The sequence below is a fragment of the Colletotrichum chrysophilum genome (genome assembly GCF_026319265.1).
Source record: "Colletotrichum chrysophilum strain AFK26 chromosome Unknown scaffold_186, whole genome shotgun sequence".
Lineage (NCBI taxonomy): Eukaryota > Fungi > Ascomycota > Sordariomycetes > Glomerellales > Glomerellaceae > Colletotrichum > Colletotrichum chrysophilum.
In genome coordinates, this window is record NW_026517473.1 from 16,389 (window position 1) to 33,331 (window position 16,943).

Here is a 16,943-nt window from a genome sequence, read left to right on the forward strand (position 1 = left end):
GTGCGTACTGCATCCAATTACGATATCTGTCAGATCTAACGGTCGATTGCCATAGGGCTCTCAACGACAAGTTGCTTTCTCTGGCCAGTTGTCAATCATTCGAACCCTGACACCTCATCTCGCCTGGAAATCGAGGGATGCTTCACAAACATGCACATAGCTGACGAAGTCGAAAACGGAGCGGAATGACCGGATCAGGTCCAGAATTTCGTTCCTTTTTGGATCCCCTTGATAGTGTTTGGGGCAGACTTTGCATGTCTCGTGGGCAGAAATTTGCCGCGGTGCCCCATCATGGGCGGCCGCCTCCGACTTTGACCGGCTCGGACCCACCACACGGCGATGCGGCACGGTACTCTGTGTTACCGAAAACGGTCGTGGGGGCCGAGCCGCTAGCCCGTTGAGATCCCGATTCTTCTGATAGCCCCCCAATCCTCCGATTACATACGTTCTGTGCCGCTCGAGCTACTGTATCTTGGAGAACCTTTGAAGACCAAAGTCCCATCACACAATTGCACCCATTGCGATCTTCACCCGCTTCCATGGCCTTATCTGGTCAAGCAGTCGGCTATGTGAAGGTGCAGCAGGTGTAGTGGAAACTGCTTGAAGAGCAGCACGGGGTCTCAGGCCGTGAGTCTTGCTATCCGGGCGGATACTACTAGGTAAACGGGCAGATAACTACCTATATTAGGCCTAATAGTTTATCTTATCTCGATTAACTTTTACTACTATAGTTGCTGTTCCTATCCTCCTATCTTTCCCTGTTATTATCGTCGTCGTCGTCGTCGTCGTTATTATCTTTAATATCGTCGATCGTCCCTATCGCCGTATATCCAGTGCCCACCCGGTTAGCTAGAAGCATCCGCCCGGATAGAAAGACTCCAGGCCGTGGTCTTGGCTCGGACTGCAACGAGATAGAGTGCGCTGTCATCACTCAAACCCATCGAATACGGCCCGAAGCGAGAGCGTTGAGATTGGCCGTTTGGTATGTACTAATGCGGCGCATGCCAATGTTTTTCTCAGCTGTGCTGACGTGTGCCCAGATCTTCACAAAAGGCTATTTAAGATAACATGATAGATGTTTCGACAGCCACAGCTGACGTTGGATTCATGATCGTCTACGAATTGGCATATCAAATAGCCGAGAATATGCAGCATGCCCTGTGCCGCTCAATAGTCGATTCAGCTTCCCATGCATCGTGGCATCGAGGCTGGTAGAATCCAATGTCGGCTTGGCATATTATCAATGTCCAAGACAATGTTTGTACTTAGTGCTGATAACAAGAGGCACAACGCCCCTGGATTGGATACCCCTGACTCACCAAGTCTAACCAGTCTGTATTTAGTAAATAGAGGTTGCGGTGACTGACGGAGGCTGCATCTTGGATTCCTTAAGACCAGATCACGTCTTATTAGCGAACTTCAAATAACAGGGTTCTTCTCAACAACCGGTTTACTCTTCATTTCTTGCAGACATCTTTCCCGACAGTCCATCACAGCATATCAGAGAAAAGAAGAATTTGAACGTTACTATGGCCCCATTTATGGATGCCTCAACGGATACGTCCGAGGTGGGTCGTGGAACTTTTCACACAGAATGATATTTTGAAACTGATCTTCCAGGTGAATGGGCAGTCTTCGTGGGCAGATGGCTCAATGGGCGCAGCAGAGCCGATCGCCATTTGCGGGATGGCTCTGAGACTCCCGGGAGGCATCGCGACTCCAGAACAATTCTGGGATTTCCTCATCAACAAGAAGGATGCCCGTGGACCAGTTCCAGAGTCACGGTTCAACGTTTTCAGCTACTACTCTGAGTCTGGCAAGCCGGGTCATATGAAGACCCAGTATGGGTACTTCCTAGACGAATCTGTTGATCTGGCTGCACTAGATACAACGTTCTTCCGGATGCCTAAGACAGAGGTCGAGCGAGCCGATCCTCAGCAACGGCTTCTTCTTGAACTCACGCGAGAGTGCTTGGAGAGCGCTGGTGAGACGGACTATCGAGGCAAGACGGTCGGCACCTTCGTCGGCTGCTTCGGCGAGGACTGGCTCGAGACCCTCACCAAAGACACCGAGGTTGTCGGCCAGTACAAGATCACTGGCTATGGTGACTTCATGCTCTCGAACCGTCTTAGCTATGAGTACGATCTTAAGGGACCCAGCATGACAATCAGGACTGGTTGTTCTTCGGCTCTCATTGGCCTACACGAAGCATGCATGTCTATCAATAATGGTCAGTGCAACGCTGCTATTGTTGCCGGATCGAACCTCATCATGGCTCCGGGTCTCTTCGTGAGCATGTCTGAGCAAGGAGTACTTTCTCCGAATGGATCTTGTCGGACCTTCGATGCTGGAGCTGACGGGTACGCCCGTGGCGAGGCCGTTAACGTCGTATATGTGAAACGACTCAGCGATGCTATTCGTGACGGAAACCCGATCCGCGCTGTGATCCGAGGAACCTCAAGCAACGCCGATGGAAAGACGCCCAGTCTGACTATCCCGAGCTTTGAGAGCCATGAGGCTATGATCAGACGAGCGTATGCTATGGCGACTATTGACGATTCCGACATCCCTAACACCGGCTTCGTGGAATGCCACGGCACAGGCACAGCTGCAGGTGATCCAATTGAGACAACAGCAATTTCGAAGGTTTTTGGTACTTCCGGGATCTACATCGGATCTTGCAAACCAAACATTGGTCACTCCGAGGGAGCATCCGGGATCACCTCGTTGATCAAATCCATCATGGCCCTCGAGAAGCGGACTATCCCGCCAAACATCAAGTTCGATACTCCAAACCCCAAGATTCCATTCGACAGGAATGGCCTCAAAGTACCTGTTGTTCCTACGCCTTGGCCCGAGGACCGTATTGAGCGGGTCTCTGTTAACTCTTTCGGAATTGGTGGCGCAAACGCCCATGTGGTTATTGAATCTGCCGCGAGTTTCCTCGGACTGACGTCATTGCCGCCCAACATCGAGACGACAACTATACCGAGACGACAAGCACACTTGATGGTGTTTTCAGCCAATACCGCAGATTCTCTCAGACGCCAAGTCGTCAACAACCAGAAGTACATCAGCCAACACGATGACTCATTTGATGATATTGCGTACACCTTATCGTCGAGGCGCATTCATCTATCTCATCGAGCATTTTCTGTATTGGAGAATGGAGCTGAGAAATTCACATCACCATTTTCCAAGACGTCTCCGTCCTCAACCGATCTTGTGCTCGTGTTTACTGGACAAGGTGCACAATGGCCTCGTATGGGTGCCGAACTCTTGCAGAGCAACAAAACTTTCACCCAGTCCATGCGACAGATGGACAAGGTCTTGAGCGCTCTACCTGATAGTCCGTCCTGGACCCTGGTCGATGAGCTCCTGAAGCCTGCAGAAATCAGCAACTTGCACAAGGCCTATCTCTCCCAGCCTGTCTGCACTGCCGTCCAAGTCGCACTGGTGGACGCACTGTATGAGGCAGCCGGAATCCAAGCTTTTGCAGTGGTCGGCCATTCATCAGGAGAAATGGCGGCAGCTTACGCCGCTGGAAGACTCACTGCTAACGAGGCGATCATTGCAGCGTACTACCGGGGTATTGCGTCTTCGGAAGTTACCAAAGTCGGCGCGATGGCTGCTGTCGGGATGGGTCGAGCCAAGACGGCCCCTTTCCTGATCCCTGGTGTTGTCATCGCGTGCGAGAACTCTCCCTCAAGCGTGACGATCTCTGGAGACGCAGAACGGGTTGAAAACGTTCTTTCCGAGATTCGAGCCGCCCACCCCGAGGTTCTGGCACGACTTTTGAAGGTCGAGAAGGCGTATCACTCTCATCACATGCAAGAAGTAGGCGAGCGATACCTGTCGTTAACCTCTTCCTACATGAGTAATCACATCAAAGCGGAAGACTCTGAGCCACTGTTTTTCTCCTCGGTCACCGGCATGCGATTGCCAGAGGACGAAGCGACTGACGCCAATTACTGGCGATCGAACCTTGAGTCTCCTGTCTTGTTTGATGCAGCTGTGACGAGCTTAGTCTCGGAGCATCAGAGCAAAAGCAGTGGTAAGCTCATGTTCCTTGAGATTGGTCCTCATTCAGCCATGGCCGGCCCCTTGCGACAAATTTTGACCAAAGTATCTCTCGAGCTTTCGTATGCAACCTGTCTTGTCCGGTCAATGGACTCCACAGAAAGCCTTTTGACAGCTCTGGGCCAGCTGTGGCAGCAAGGCGTGAGCGTTGACTTCAATCGGCTCACGAATCCGAACGGCAATGCCCGTGTAGTCACTGACTTGCCGACCTATCCTTGGCAACACGACCATTCTCTGCTGTTCTCAAGCCGCATCTCCGATGAATGGAGATTCCGGAAGTACCCCAAGCACGAATTACTTGGTGTCCGGGTTCCTGAAAGCAGCCATAGTGAGCCGGTTTTCCGTAATGTTTTCACTCTGGATTATGTTCCATGGGTGCGAGACCACAACATCAAGGGGGACGTCATCTTCCCATGTGCCGGCTACGTCGGCATGGCTGGAGAAGCGGCAAGACAGCTTCATCACGGAACTTTCGCTGGATTTGCGATGCGCAACGTTGTCATTGACATGGCAATGGTGCTTGCCGACAGTAAATCCACGGAAATCATCACAAGTTTGAAGAAGGAGAGGTTGACGGATAGTCTGGACGGCTCGTGGTGGGAGTTCACAATCACTTCTCATAACGGCTCGAGTTGGTTGAAACACTGCAGTGGTCAAGTTAAGGCTTTGGAAGAGGCTGACGGGCGGACACGAGGGCCCCCCACGAAGCTTTCCAGGGTAATTGGGCCAGGAAGGTGGTATCAAGCCCTTCGAAATGTGGGCGCCAATTATGGCCCGTATTTTCAAGGGCTTCACCATGTCACCTGCTCCCCTACCAACCACAGGTCTCATGGCACGGCAATGCATACAGTTAAGGATGAGACATTCTATCCCCTTCATCCAACGAAGATCGACTTCTTTCTGCAGCTTTTCAGCGTTGCTGCGGTGAATGGAGTTGGCCATGGTCTGGACAAGATGAACGTCCCAACCTTCATTGAGTCCCTCGAGATCTTCAACACCGACTCCGAGATCGATATGGAAGTCAGTACAAGCCAGACACCTCGGGGGCTTATTTGTGGAGGAGGCCACGGTGTAACCTCCGACGGCGGGCTAGTCCTCTCTCTCAAGGGGGTGAAGCTGAGCCCGTTAGAAAATGACGCCAGCGAAGGAGATCCTGATCCGCACGCAGCCGCGCGAATCTTCTGGCAGCCTGATGTCGACTTCTTGAGAATATCAGATCTTATAGAGGTCCACCCCAACCAGGGAAACCTCGCGGGAACACAACAGCTCGCCCTGAACTACATTGAGGGAGCGCTGAGCCGGCTCGGGGACGTTCAAACGACGATCCCGCATCTGGCAAGGTTTTACAGTTGGATGAAGAAGCAACCACCACCTCAGACATCAATCGACATGGAAGTCTTCAAGCCTACCGTGTCTGAATTTGGGCCATTTGGATCATTTGTGGTGGCAATGCAGAAGGTTTTCGACAATATCGTCGCCATTTTTCGAGGAGAGACCGAGCCATTGGAAATTCTGATGCCTGACAACGTTCTCACGAATGTGTACAACTCCCTGAACATCACGAATAGAGTGCCGCTGTTTCAGGCTCTGGGCCATTCGAAACCGAATCTTCGTGTCCTTGAAATCGGTGCAGGCACCGGCGGCACAACGAACAAGGTGTTGGAATGGTTGCGCGGTCCGACTGGCGCTTTGCTATACTCGGAGTACACCTACACGGACATCTCGGCAGGATTCTTCTCCGCGGCCCAGGAGCGCTTCAAGGAGTACCCCAACATGACTTTCAAATCCTTGGATATCTCCAAAGACCCCGTCGACCAGGGGTTTGAGCCAGCATCGTACGACCTGATTCTCGCTGCCAATGTCCTCCATGCAACTCCCAGCTTGAGAGAAACCCTCATGAACGTTCGCAAGCTGTTGCAACCTGAAGGCAGGCTTTACATGGAAGAACTATCACATGACGCACTTCCCATGAATTTCGTCATGTCCGTTCTCCCGGGATGGTGGTTAGGGGCAGACGACGGACGACCTGATCAACCACATGTCTTATCCGATAGATGGGATATGGAGCTACGGGCTTCCGGGTTTGATAGCTTGGAAAATGTTGCCTTCGACTCCGAACGACCGAACAATTTGCTTGCTTTCATGACTGCAAGACCAGCAGCGGCTCTAACACCGCAGACTGCTGTCGGGATCCTACACGACTCTTGTTCAGCTGTCATTGCAGCAGATCTGAAACGTGAGCTTGCTCGGCTGAATCTGGAGGGAAATCTTCACGACATTGCGGATGGCTTGCCTGTCGACTGCCACGAGATCATTGCCACTCTTGATATGGAGGCCCCCTTTTTCGAGAACATCAGCGCGCCGGCACTGAGCAGCTTCCAGGACCTCATCGCAGCCGCTTCAAAGTCCCACACTGGAATCTTCTGGCTGACTCGATCATCTCAACTGAGATGTTCAGACCCGAGGTGGGCCCAGACCATTGGAACTACTCGCTCTATCAGGAGTGAGCTCAGCCTCGACTTGGCAACATGCGAGGTTGATGGCGTAAGCTCTTTGTCGACGATCGCAAAAGTCTTTGCCAAGTTCCAGCGGCACCGAAATAACTCCAAATACCAGCCCGAGTATGAGTATAGCATCCACAACGATGTTGTACAAATTCCGAGGGTCTATCCTATCAACGTCAGCGAAGAGCTACAACTTATGTCTCAGAAAAAGGGCGGCAAGGGCGACAAGGACGACGAGGGCGACAAGGACGACGAGGGCCCTGATAAGCCTGATATTAATGACCGCAGTGATTGTGACCTGCTGATTGCAAAGTATGGTCGCCTGAGTACACTCTCCTGGGTTCCGCGGTACAAGAGAGAACTTGTTGACGACGAGGTCATTATAGACGCAAAGGCTGCTGGCATGAACTTCAAGGTAGGTCAATCATCATTGATAATGATAAGCGATCAACGTCCCTAACACAAGACAGGATGTCCTCATTGCTATGGGTATCGTTGACTCAGCCAACAGCCGCATGGGTCTTGAAGCAGCTGGCGTCGTCCGTGAAATTGGGCCGAATGTCCGCGCCCTTGCGCCTGGTGACAGAGTCTTTGTTTTTGGCGGCGGTTGCTTCTCGACTGGTATCACGATCTCGGAGAAACTCTGCGTGAAAATCCCAGATTCTCTTAGTTTTGAGGACGCAGCCACAATGCCGTGCGTTTTCTCGACCGTCATCCATGGACTCCTTGAGGTCGGCCGCCTTGAATCCGGCGATTCAGTCCTTATTCATTCAACCTGCGGTGGGGTTGGCCTAGCTGCTATGCAAATCTGCAAGATGGCTGGAGCAGAAATATTCTGCACCGTTGGTAGCGAAGAAAAGGCTAAGTATCTTATGTCTACATTTGGGATGCCCAGAGATCACATCTTCCAGTCACGCGACGCATCGTTCCTTCCAGATATCCTCGATGCAACCGGCGGAAGGGGAGTTGACATAGTTCTCAACTCACTAAGCGGCGAGCTTCTACATGCGTCTTGGAGCTGCGTCGCCGAGTTTGGCAGAATGATAGAAATCGGCAAACGTGACTTCATCGGCAACGGGAAACTTGCTTTGAATCCATTCGAGATGAATCGAAGCTATCATGGCGTGGATTTGGGACATTTGATCGAGTTGAAGCCCGAAAAGGGCAATAGGTAAGTCCCGTCAATAGCGCTACGCCATGTGAAAGTACGGCTATTAATTAGTGATCAGGCTACTAAAGAAGATTGTTGAGCTTTACGAAACAGGTCATGTCACCGCTCTGCGTCCTATAAAGACATTTGACGCTGACGCTGCTGAAGAATGCTTTCGTCATATGCAAAAGGGGCAGCATATCGGGAAGATTGTGTTGAAAATGGACGGATTGTCCGCAATCCAGACCGCGGGTTGTAGCCCTTCGTTCCAATCGAGCTTTGATGGCGACTCAGCTTATCTCATCGTGGGAGGTCTTGGCGGTCTCGGTCGACTCGTATCAAATTGGATGGTCGAGCACGGTGCCAGGCACTTTGTCTATCTTTCTCGGCAAGGTGGCGACACGGAGGAGAACCAAAACTTCTTCAAAGAGCTGGAAGATCAAGGCTGCGTGATATCAGCAGTGAAGGGCAGCATCACAAGCCTTGCTGATGTCGAAAAAGCCATCGTGACTTCCCAGAAGCCGACTAGAGGTGTCATCAACATGTCCATGACCTTGCGAGACCAGGGCTTCACCAAGATGACTCACGAGGAGTGGACCACCGCAGTTGACCCCAAGGTTCTGGGAACATGGAATCTGCACAATGCCTGTGTCAGTTGTGGACTTGAACTGGACTTCTTTCTCCTCTTCAGCTCGATTTCTGGCATTGTTGGACAGAAGGGCCAAGCCAATTACGCAGGGGCCAATACCTTTCTCGATGCTTTTGTTCAGTACAGACACAGCCTTGGCATGGCTGCTGCTTCTATTGACGTTGGCGCAATGATAGATTACGGGTACCTCGCAGAGAACCCTGTGACGATGGAGAAGCTCACCGCCCAAGGCATGTATGGGGTGAAGATTCCACAGCTGCTTGACGCAGTTTCAGTCCTGGTCAATCAGCCGATCCCTCAACTCAGCAAGATCCCTACAAGGACCTTCTTCAACCCATCGCAGCTTATACTAGGCCATCGAAGCCTCACCTCTCTTTTGGATCCATCGAACAGAGTGATCTGGAAGGAAGATAGCCGCATGACTGTTTACTACAACTCCGATGGTGCGAGGAGGGTAACAGAAGTCAACACGGTCAATTCCAGTGCCCTCCAGAAGTTTCTCACTTCCACGTTGACAGATCCCCTACTTCTTTCATCCCCTGAAGCCCCTGTCTTCTTGGCGAGACAAATCGGCGGACAGCTTTTCCGACTTCTACTGAAGCCTGCAGAGAACGACGACGAAATTGATGCGAAAATGTCTCTTCAAGATGCTGGATTAGATAGTCTCGTTGCGGTGGAGATGCGCAGCTGGTGGAAGGGAGTATTCGGATTTGATATTAGTGTGCTTGAAATTCTTGGCATGGGAAGTTTGCTAGCCTTGGGTGAGAGAGCAGCCAAGGGTCTCAAGGAGAGTCAGATTGATGCAAGTCAGGAGACTGAGAGTGGGGAGAAGCATAGCACTGAAGATTACTTGAGGCTCAAGATGCCTTAAGAACTTGAATAGCTCCCGGTTGTCATAGATAAGAGATAGCCCGAATTCTTCTGTGCTGGAGCAACTACTTTTCCCGCGGCTTCTACCTTATACGCACTGCCGTCATCGTCGTCGTTATTATCGTCCTCGTCATCGGAGGAGTTAGATTCACAGAAGGCATAGCCTCGCAAACATTGGAAATTTAGGCGGTTTTCATTGATTATCTCTCCCTCGCTCGAGCTTCTGGTCGCGTGGCCGTAGACAGGGGCAGCCCCATGTCGTGTCTGAACCAGCTGGCCTGCGAAGATGCCCGTGGCTTTACTTCGATGGATCCAACGCAACCGGTCTGTTCTCTTCGAACCAAAGCTTCTCTCCCTCACTTTTCCACTGCGGCGGGTACATCCCATTGATCATCCAAAGTCTTCTTTCCGTCTCATTGATATGAAACTCCCAGTCGTAACCCTTGTCCTCGATGTGCGGCTTCAAGATCTGGTGAAGGCCATCCGTGGTGCGTTTGTAACTTTCGTCATTGTTTGGAAGCGTCACAGCAATATGATCCACGGTGATTCTTATGAAGGTATCGCTAGTTCTGGGCTTTCCTCCCACCCAGATATCGTTGGGTTGCAGCTTGATGAAGTTAACAACCACATAGAAAGCTGGAAGGCCAAAGCTGGTGTAGAAACTGGTGATGTCCTTGGAAAGAGCGCGTTTGGTCTCGTCGTCGATGAAGACGTTAGGTGGGTGGTAAATGAGCCAGAGAGGCATGTTGAGAAGATTAGTAGTTTGGTCGGAATTTTGAAGTCTTGATGAAAATAAGTCGTGCAGATTGAATGCGAAGAGAACACTTACACAAAGGCTTCAATGTCCCACTGCTTAATTATATGTTGATTGTTCTTCTTTCACGTGAGTTGCAACTCTGCCAGAGGAGTAGGCGTACGCACGCCTCTTGGGTCACTTCGTGATTACTGATCGTGGGTCAAGCCACCTACTTGAATCCCAGCCGCAAGCCATACAAGGTCGCGCGCATCAATCAAATCTGCGGTACCCTAGCAGATCAATAATCAGTAATTAGTTTTCTGGCTGGAACTTGACAGTAAGCCGGCACTCTACTTTGTTCCTCAGCGGATTTCGGCGGGCTTTGGTTTTACGAGTTCCGACGATGATGTTCAGACGAAAACACACCCAATCAGTGTCATGCGCTCCCTCGGGGGTTATTATTGTGTTCGAGACTGCGCTTGATAAGCGAATTCCGTCTTGTTCCGGACGGACAACAGGGATTACTCAACATATTCAGGGCCGGTTTCACAGAGACCTCTCCCCATCGAGACTTATATAAACCTTCGGACGGCTTATCAATAAAGTTTCCTAACCGGGCGGGAAGTGGGTATAGACGAAGGCAAGGGCGACGGGGGTAATAGAGGCAGAGAAATAATAGGTGCAAGGATACGGACGATAACAACAAGGAGGATACCAAAGAACAAGAGAGGTGAAAATATTATACAAAGAAATAACAAAACTTTTGAAATAGAACAACAGCTATTAGACCAGATGCGGGCAAGAGAGTAACAACACATAAGATGACATGGATTTGAGGCACGATTGCTCACCAGCCTCTGTGGCTCTGGTCGCAATCATGTCCGCCCAGCTCAACAAGCCTTTCAGCTCATCTCTGAGCATCCTCATCGCTGCAATACTGATGATCTCCTCCATAAAACCGCCAAACGTGTCAGTGCGGCCCAAAGCGTTATGCTAATGCTGTTTGCGACAACTCGAAGAATGGGTCACTGTTTCAAACCATACTTGTCTTTTTCCCGCCCAAATGAACCAAATCGATCGTAATGTGAGCCTCAGTTGCGAACCTACAAGTTTTCAAAAACTGAGCCGGCGCTGCGAGCTGATTCGAGTTATCCAAGTAGAATGGCCTCCACGAGAAAGCGTGTTGGAAACGAAAAAGAAAACGCGTCGCAGGACATCGCCTGCAGAGGTTGCTGATCTGAAGTCCCGCATCTCTGACTCTGTGACTTTCGCTTACGTGGGGGTCAGATTGCCTAAACAGGATGTGATAGGAAACTCACGCCTGCCCGGTTGGTCTTGAATCGGCTGATTGCGGGGGCTCGGCCGACTTACCCCAGATTTTCGGATGCGGCAGTTGATTGTTATTGGAGACGAGGGAACTAAACCGGACCATTCTTGGCCAGTTGATAGTTACCCCGCGTGTTCTTTTTCACTGTCTAAGAGGGATTCATGTAGGTCCATGGTCTGAAATTTTGAAGCAGGTCCAACCCGTAAACCTTACCCAGACCGGAAGTATGAAGTTGTGTCTGACCCCCAACGATAATTAAACCTTTATCTATAGACTCCACACAGTTGGACCTTCCTATCAAACTTCCGGTCCCCACAAACTGGCTTGCTTCTTATCAACGTTCGCAAATCACCACAGGCAGGTTCCTCGCCTCGGGCCGTGGCCCGGTCAAAGGAGAAGCAGGTCAGAAAGACTCTATACCCGCCAGTTATAACCCCGCAAAGCTCGGACAGATCCAGATCGATATACCCTTATCTGACCCCTAGTGCTTGACAACCGTATCTCTTATCTTCCGCCCCCTCTCTCCTTTATCTAGACGGGTTCTCGGGTGATGCGCAACAAAGTGCGAAGCTATCGCATACCACTCATCATGCAGTAGAGCTGTTTCAAAACTCATCAATCCGAATGACAGATGTCCCGAGACCAGTCCTGGACAGACCAACTCCAGATTATCGACAAACTACAGGATACGTCATTTGGTCTTTCGTGATACTATCGAAGATTGATACCTGTCGACAATGAAGGTGAAGACTCAAGAGGATGTTGAGGTCGGGCGACGCGACAATGAGTCGACCCGGAAAACCAGCATGCTTGACATTGACCACGGCGCCGACTCACAACTACAAAGAAGACTTGGAAACCGGCATATCACAATGATCGGGATAGGCTCGTCGATCGGAATGGGCCTATGGCTCGGAAGTGGCAAAGGGCTAGTTGCGGGTGGTCCAGCTTCATTATTCATCGGATGTGAGTACTTCTGCAACGTCCTGTCTGAATGCCCTCCCCAGTGAGCCCTTCTAGGCAAATTTTGCTTGCAACTTGGACGCTGACTAGGGCAACCAAAACTCCAGTCATCATAGCCAGCTCCATGGTTTGGGCAGTCTCACAGTCCATTGGGGAAATGGCCGTGATGTACCCCCTCCCCTCCGCTTTTGTCCAATGGACGAACAAATTCGTGGACCCAGCCGCTGGATTCGCGTTGGGATGGTGCTACTGGTTCAACTACTGGATTGCCGTCGCCAACGAGCTACAGGGCATCGTCACCGTTTTGTCCTTCTGGAACACGTCAGTGCCCAAGGCCGCATGGATCTCAATTTTTTGGGTCGTCATCGCCCTGATCAACGTTGGTGCAGTTACGGTCTTCGCCGAGGTTGAGGTCGTCATGGCGGCCATCAAGTTCGGCTGGATCTTTGTCGTCATCATCGCCTCAATCGTCATTTCAGCAGGCGGGGCACCTAATCATGAGGCAATCGGTTTTAGATACTGGAACGAAGCACCGTTCTTGAACGGCTTCAGGGGTTTCTTGACTGTCATGCCAGTGTGCATTTTTGCTCTGTCTGGGTCGGAAACGACAGGTCTTGTCGCAGCTGAGCTCAGCAACCCGAAGAAGGCGGTTCCAAAGGCAGTCAAGTCCATCGCACTCCGCCTTGCCATGTTTTATCTGATGGGCTCCTTGATGATCACCATCACCGTGTCCCCTTCCGACTCGAACCTCTTTGGTAGCGGAGCCCATGCCACAGACGCATCACCATTCGTGATCGCCTTCAGGAACGCCGGTCTGGAGCCGTTGGCCCATATGATGAACGCTGTCATATTCCTTTCGGTTCTCTCTTCCGGTAGTATCAATGCGTATGCGGGATCCCGGACACTCGTTGGGCTGTCTGAGATTGGCATGGCCCCATCTGTGAGTCCTGCTGTTTGTATGCTTCCGAAATTTTGACTAATCGCGTCTTGTTACAGTGGATGAAGAAGGCAGACCGGCGGGGAAGACCTTGGTATACTTTAACACCGACACTGCTAATCGGCGGTGGACTCTCGTATCTCAACGCCAGTCACACGGGTGCGGAAGTCTTCAGCTGGTTGTCAAGTCTCGTCTCGCTTTTTACACTTTTCGGATGGTCGATGATCTGCCTTTCCCATATCCGCATGAGACATGCCTGGAAAGTTCAAGGACGAAGTGTCAATGCCCTGCCATGGAGAACGAAGACTTGGCCATGGGCAGCTTACTGGGGCTTAACATGGTGCATCATACTGACGATTGTCCAATTCTACCTGGCCGTCTGGCCCTTCAACGGTGAGACGTCGGCGAAATCTTTCTTCTCGACCTATGTCTCGGTACCGGTCGGCATCATCATCTATATCGCTGCCAAGTTCTTTTATGGCGGTCGTCGTTGGCTTGATAGCCGATCGATTGACCTTGACTCTGACCGACGTTTTTACTCCGCCGAGCAAGAGGACGAAGACAGGAAGGTTCCATTCGTCAAAAGGATATTGAAGAAATTACTTCGTTCGTAAGGCACAGAGAACATGACCACGTACGGCAGGACTGATGTCGCTGAGCTTTGCGCGACTAGACCGTGCTTTTTGACAAGAGTAGAAGTCGGTGGGTTCTTTGGAAGACGATACCATTGTCCCAATCTGTTCGTGTATCCGAATGTGGCTTTGGTTGGAAGGTTCTGCTCTGAATTCTCCAATATTGTTCATTCTCTGAGTTAAACTTCACCTTCTCCTCACGGAGTAGTCCGGCTCACGAGGACATGCCGAGATATTTATATTCATGTCGTCTGCGTCGCGGTCTGTGCCGTGTCTCGTGACGAAAGTCCCCAGAGTCCCTAGTGAGAGTTGTGTTAATTAATATGTTAAAGTTTGAGGCGAAGCATCCACTTTCTAACACTCGCGAAAAATAGGGCGCTTCTCACTTTCGCAACAGCTCCTTCCGCAGAAAATCACAGACCAGGCTGCAGTCATTCCGCCGCTGACTCGCCGTAAGGCGCTGAGTTGAATTGCTCTCCACATGTCATGTCAATCAACCCGGAACTGATATTACCTGGGACATCCTACGGCATCCGCGGAAGTTACCAACGAACAAACTAGGTCGGTGCTGAACTCTGTTCTCAATTGCAATAAGTAATCATCGGCATATTGTTCCGGGCTGCCATCTGCTCATCCCATCTCACCTTATTTAAACTTGGCAGTCTCATCCGAACCACTCCTCAACCTCTTCTGGCAATAACTCAATTGACATCCAACAGTAACCGCAACTAGTAAGCATTCATTCAGCCTCTTGCCTAGCGCAATCACAGACAAACCTAACTTGACTCAGTGCAACTCATCAACCTCCTTGTCCTTCTTCCTGCGCTTGTCTCCGCAGCCCATGGCGACCCCCGGAGAATGAGCTACTCTGGAAGCTGCATCATTGCTAAGGACGGAACATGGTCACCAAAGTGCACGACGGCCTACGTCGAAGCGGCACTCGGATCCCAGTGCACGAACCTGGGCGGTACCTTGAGCAACATCAACTTCCAAACCACCATTACGCAGATCAACTACCGCTGCAACTGCGTGCACGGAAATACCAAGGACTTCACCTTCAACGATGGTGTCTTCGAGGCTAAGGCTGTGGTTGGCGACAAGTGTTGAGGGGGGGAACATCAATAAAGAATCAATTCGCATATTATGGATACCCAATCTCGGAGATACTCTAGCTAAATATAAGACTGCTTCCATTTTCAGTCGTCTCTTAATTACACTATTGCGTTTGCACAGGGATGGTATTTTGTGGCGATACATTGAAAGTATATCATGTAAAGGTCTATGCAACAAGTGAGACTTTATCATCGATCTCGTGGAAACGGAGGCTAAAGCTTATCGTCGTGTTCTGACATTCCCATGCACCAAACATTTAACTCAACCTGCAACCCGCATGGACGTTATCCAAACCAACTAGCCGCGTCAACGATCTCCCGAATAGTTCAGCTCATATCTATGAGATTGTCGTAGTGGTACCTGATACTTTCTAGCCTTTCCAAGTGTAAGATTGTCCGACACTAAGAGAGGATCGGGGATCCTACTTCAGGTGAGCTCACATTTGAGAGAATGGAAGGCAAGATTCATTATCAATTGGGGAAAGGACCAGATCTCTATCGAGTTGGTGCCTCGTGTCTTTCGCAATCCTTTCGCTGCTCAAGTGCTAAGGACAGAGAAAGCTCCAATACTGCACCAAACAATCAGTATGTGACCCAACAGTATTTCACTGAGAAACAGCAGCCCCAGGCAAAGGTAATGTCTTACTTCCACCAATCACGCTATTTTCCCTACACGACAATGCACAGATTGCGCATACCTCTCTTCGGAGGCACTTGGTTCGTGACTTGGATTATGTCTCAAGCCCCCGTCATGAATCACATCATACTGTGTTATCTGGATTGGCTCTATGATTGGCAGTCGAACAGGTGTCTCGGATTTTCCGAAATGGACACTCTGGCTTTTGATCAGCTGTGAATGCTTTCCTTTTGACTATATCATTGACTCCAGATTACCTCTAAGTTACTTTCCACGCAAGGATTCCGGCGATGCTCTTGTAGTGAAACGAAACATCAGTCCTCTGGCAATCAGCCTTTCTTTGTTTGCCAATATCAAACGTTCGCTTGGCTTGATTCTTCCCCATTAAGTTATATCAATTGCTTGCAATCAACAGCAATCCAATCCAACACGCGACACGATGTCGAACGCTAGCTTCTGTCATGCGATCGATTGCGACAACTTGAAGGGGGACCCCCTTGAACCTTACGCAGACATCTCGGGCACAGGGGTAAGCAAGCCATATCGTATTTTGAGTAACTTAGGTTTATTGCATTTTTGCTCATGCTTTGCCCTTTAGGTACTCGTAGGGTTTATCGGGACCGCTTATCTCGTTCTTTTGCTGGTCACTATCAGCTACTTTCTGGCGTTTGACCCAAGCGAAAATCCGTTCAAAAACCGCATCACTGCCCATGAAGGTGCTGAGAACCCCCATTGGAAGCCAAATCCGATTGACAAAAGATTAATCGCCTGGTTACGAAAGCCGTCGCTACTGATGCCCGGCACACGCGAGCGACTTCGAGCTGCGTTCGATGAAGTGAGGATAAGTAGTAATTACTGTGGCAAAGAGATTGGTACTGACATTACTCGCTGAGGCATAGGCAATCATTCTTCTGTGCGATATTCAAATTGTCACCGGAATCGGAATCCTAGTCAGCGGCTATATGCTGTTGAAGTGCGGTCTCGATGCTTGTCACTGGCAGATCGTCGTTTACCTAGCGTGGTTTTCCGCTGTTACACATTTTTCAGGACTGAATGTTTTAAGAGGTTTTCTTAGTACCACTCCATGGGCAAAATACGTCCGGGTTTCTCTGATGTTGGCCCTTTTAGTGTTAGTCGTTGTGGGACTGCTACCAACTGGGTTTTTCAATAGCGCCAACTTTTCATCACAGGCCATATGCTACTTCAATCAAAGTTACGGCTACTGGCGACATGGGGTTACGGTTAATAAGCCGTGGGAATCTCGTGGCCCCGTCAAAACAACTTCAGAATAGCAGGCTATGGCCATGTCCGTCATACTTCTCATCTTTGGATTTGTTTCCCGATCT

At 50.4% G+C, this 16,943-nt stretch overlaps 3 protein-coding genes across 3 annotated transcripts; 2 read left to right on the forward strand and 1 right to left on the reverse strand.

The window, feature by feature from the left end:
• Window positions 1-1,686: 1,686 nt before the first annotated feature.
• On the forward strand, window positions 1,687-9,254 carry COL26b_012684 (Type I Iterative PKS; the record flags this gene model as incomplete). The annotated part of the gene is made up of 4 exons (XM_053185323.1): window positions 1,687-4,711; window positions 4,931-6,999; window positions 7,055-7,755; window positions 7,814-9,254. The coding sequence occupies 4 exons, from the start codon at window positions 1,687-1,689 to the stop codon at window positions 9,252-9,254; spliced, it is 7,236 nt and encodes a 2,411-aa protein (XP_053030722.1).
• A 297-nt stretch (window positions 9,255-9,551) lies between these two features.
• COL26b_012685 (uncharacterized protein) lies at window positions 9,552-9,998 on the reverse strand (the record flags this gene model as incomplete). Its single annotated transcript, XM_053185324.1, has 1 exon — window positions 9,552-9,998. One exon carries the CDS (start codon window positions 9,996-9,998, stop codon window positions 9,552-9,554), a length of 447 nt encoding a protein of 148 aa, XP_053030723.1.
• A 2,438-nt stretch (window positions 9,999-12,436) lies between these two features.
• COL26b_012686 (uncharacterized protein) lies at window positions 12,437-14,955 on the forward strand (the record flags this gene model as incomplete). The annotated part of the gene is made up of 3 exons (XM_053185325.1): window positions 12,437-13,219; window positions 13,276-13,375; window positions 14,639-14,955. The coding sequence occupies 3 exons, from the start codon at window positions 12,437-12,439 to the stop codon at window positions 14,953-14,955; spliced, it is 1,200 nt and encodes a 399-aa protein (XP_053030724.1).
• Between the last annotated feature and the right edge of the window lie 1,988 nt (window positions 14,956-16,943).